Raw genomic sequence first — 1,383 nt, forward strand, 5'->3', positions numbered from 1 at the left:
GTTGTGAAGGTAAGGGGTTAAAAGACAGCCTTAGAATATAATTATAGGGAGAATACTGTAATAGAGTAATATGTGCATATACTGAGGGCAGCAGACCAGAATAAAAGTATAGATTGAAAGGAAGATAAGGAAGACAGAGGAGAGAGAAGCGTAGTATAAGGGCAGTGTCGCACGACAACTGGGTTTGAACAAATAATTGAAGATTGTGAGGGAGAAAAATGAGGAAATGAGGAGCAAGCAAGGCACTGACGGATCTAAAAGGCAGAGAGGTGGATATGAGGACGAGATAGGTCACACATAACAGGGATGAGTCGACATAATAACAATGCATGCAACGAGAAGTGAAAGGGCGAGAAACGGTGTGCATAAAAACATAAGCGAGCACCCTGAAGCAGAGAACGAAGTAACAACGGTACTGTGGTAAAAGGAAATTGTAAGAGGCACGAACAATAACAAATACAAATGAGACACAGAGGGGATTCCACAGTGACAACAGCCAGGAACACACAAACATATATAACAACGGCTACTGGTAGTACTCACAGGCTTATGCAACATTTCCTTGATATACACCACTTCGATCCTCGATCCTTCATTTGGCCTAGACCGATCCGCTCCCCTTTCGCGACCGTCTTTTTCCCTCCTCCTCCATATTCTCCTGGCTTCCATCTGTCTCTCGTCTCTCTTCCGTCCTCTCCTATCTCTCCGCTCTCCCCCTCTCCTCCTCGTCCCACTCCCTCCGTCTCCATCTTTCCCTTCCTCTCCTCGCATACTCTCTCTTCTCCTGTCTCGCTCTTCTCCCCATCGTCGCCATCTGCCCGGGACGCCGGCCATGCGGTTCTTACGACCGAGCTCCCTCCTCTCTCGTCTCTCGCACTACATTGCTACTCTCCAAGCTGATCCTCTCACCTCCCTCTCTCCTCTCCTCTCCCTCTCTCTCCCCCTCCCCTCTTTCGTCCTCCTCTTCTGTCCTCCTCCCCCTCATCCCTCTCCCTCCCTCTCTGCTTCTCCCTCACTCCTCCTCTCCCTCCTCTCTCCCTCTCCTCATCTCCCGTAACTTCCCCTCTCTTTCAAAAATCAGTCTTCTCGTTCTCGTCTGCCTCAGCCTCTCCTCCTCTCTCTCCTCTCTCCCATCGCAAGTCGTTCGCTTCTTTACCTCTCCCTTCCCTCTCATCGTCTCTCCATCACCCTCTCCTCTCTCAGTCCCCCCCCTTCCCATCCCTCTCTCCTCTCTCAACTCTCCTCGATCCTCTCCTCTCACACTCTCTCGCTCCTCTCTCGTCTCTCATCCCTACTCTCTATGCGACTCTCCTCTCTCTCCTCGATCGTCTTAACTCTCTCTCCCTCCCAATCTCGTCTTCTCTCTTTCCTGCCTATCTCCTC

General features: G+C 50.8%; 1 protein-coding gene across 1 annotated transcript in view; it reads right to left on the minus strand.

The window, feature by feature from the left end:
* Window positions 1-30: 30 nt before the first annotated feature.
* LOC119593628 (fibronectin type III domain-containing protein 1-like) overlaps window positions 31-1,383 on the minus strand; it is a 14,041-nt gene continuing 12,688 nt past the window's right edge. The window contains exon 7 of the mRNA XM_037942581.1: window positions 31-55. Coding sequence (XP_037798509.1) covers window positions 31-55 — 25 coding nt within the window. The remainder of the gene's footprint in view (window positions 56-1,383) is intronic.

This window comes from Penaeus monodon, chromosome 32 (assembly GCF_015228065.2).
Source record: "Penaeus monodon isolate SGIC_2016 chromosome 32, NSTDA_Pmon_1, whole genome shotgun sequence".
Taxonomy (NCBI): Eukaryota; Metazoa; Arthropoda; class Malacostraca; order Decapoda; family Penaeidae; genus Penaeus; species Penaeus monodon.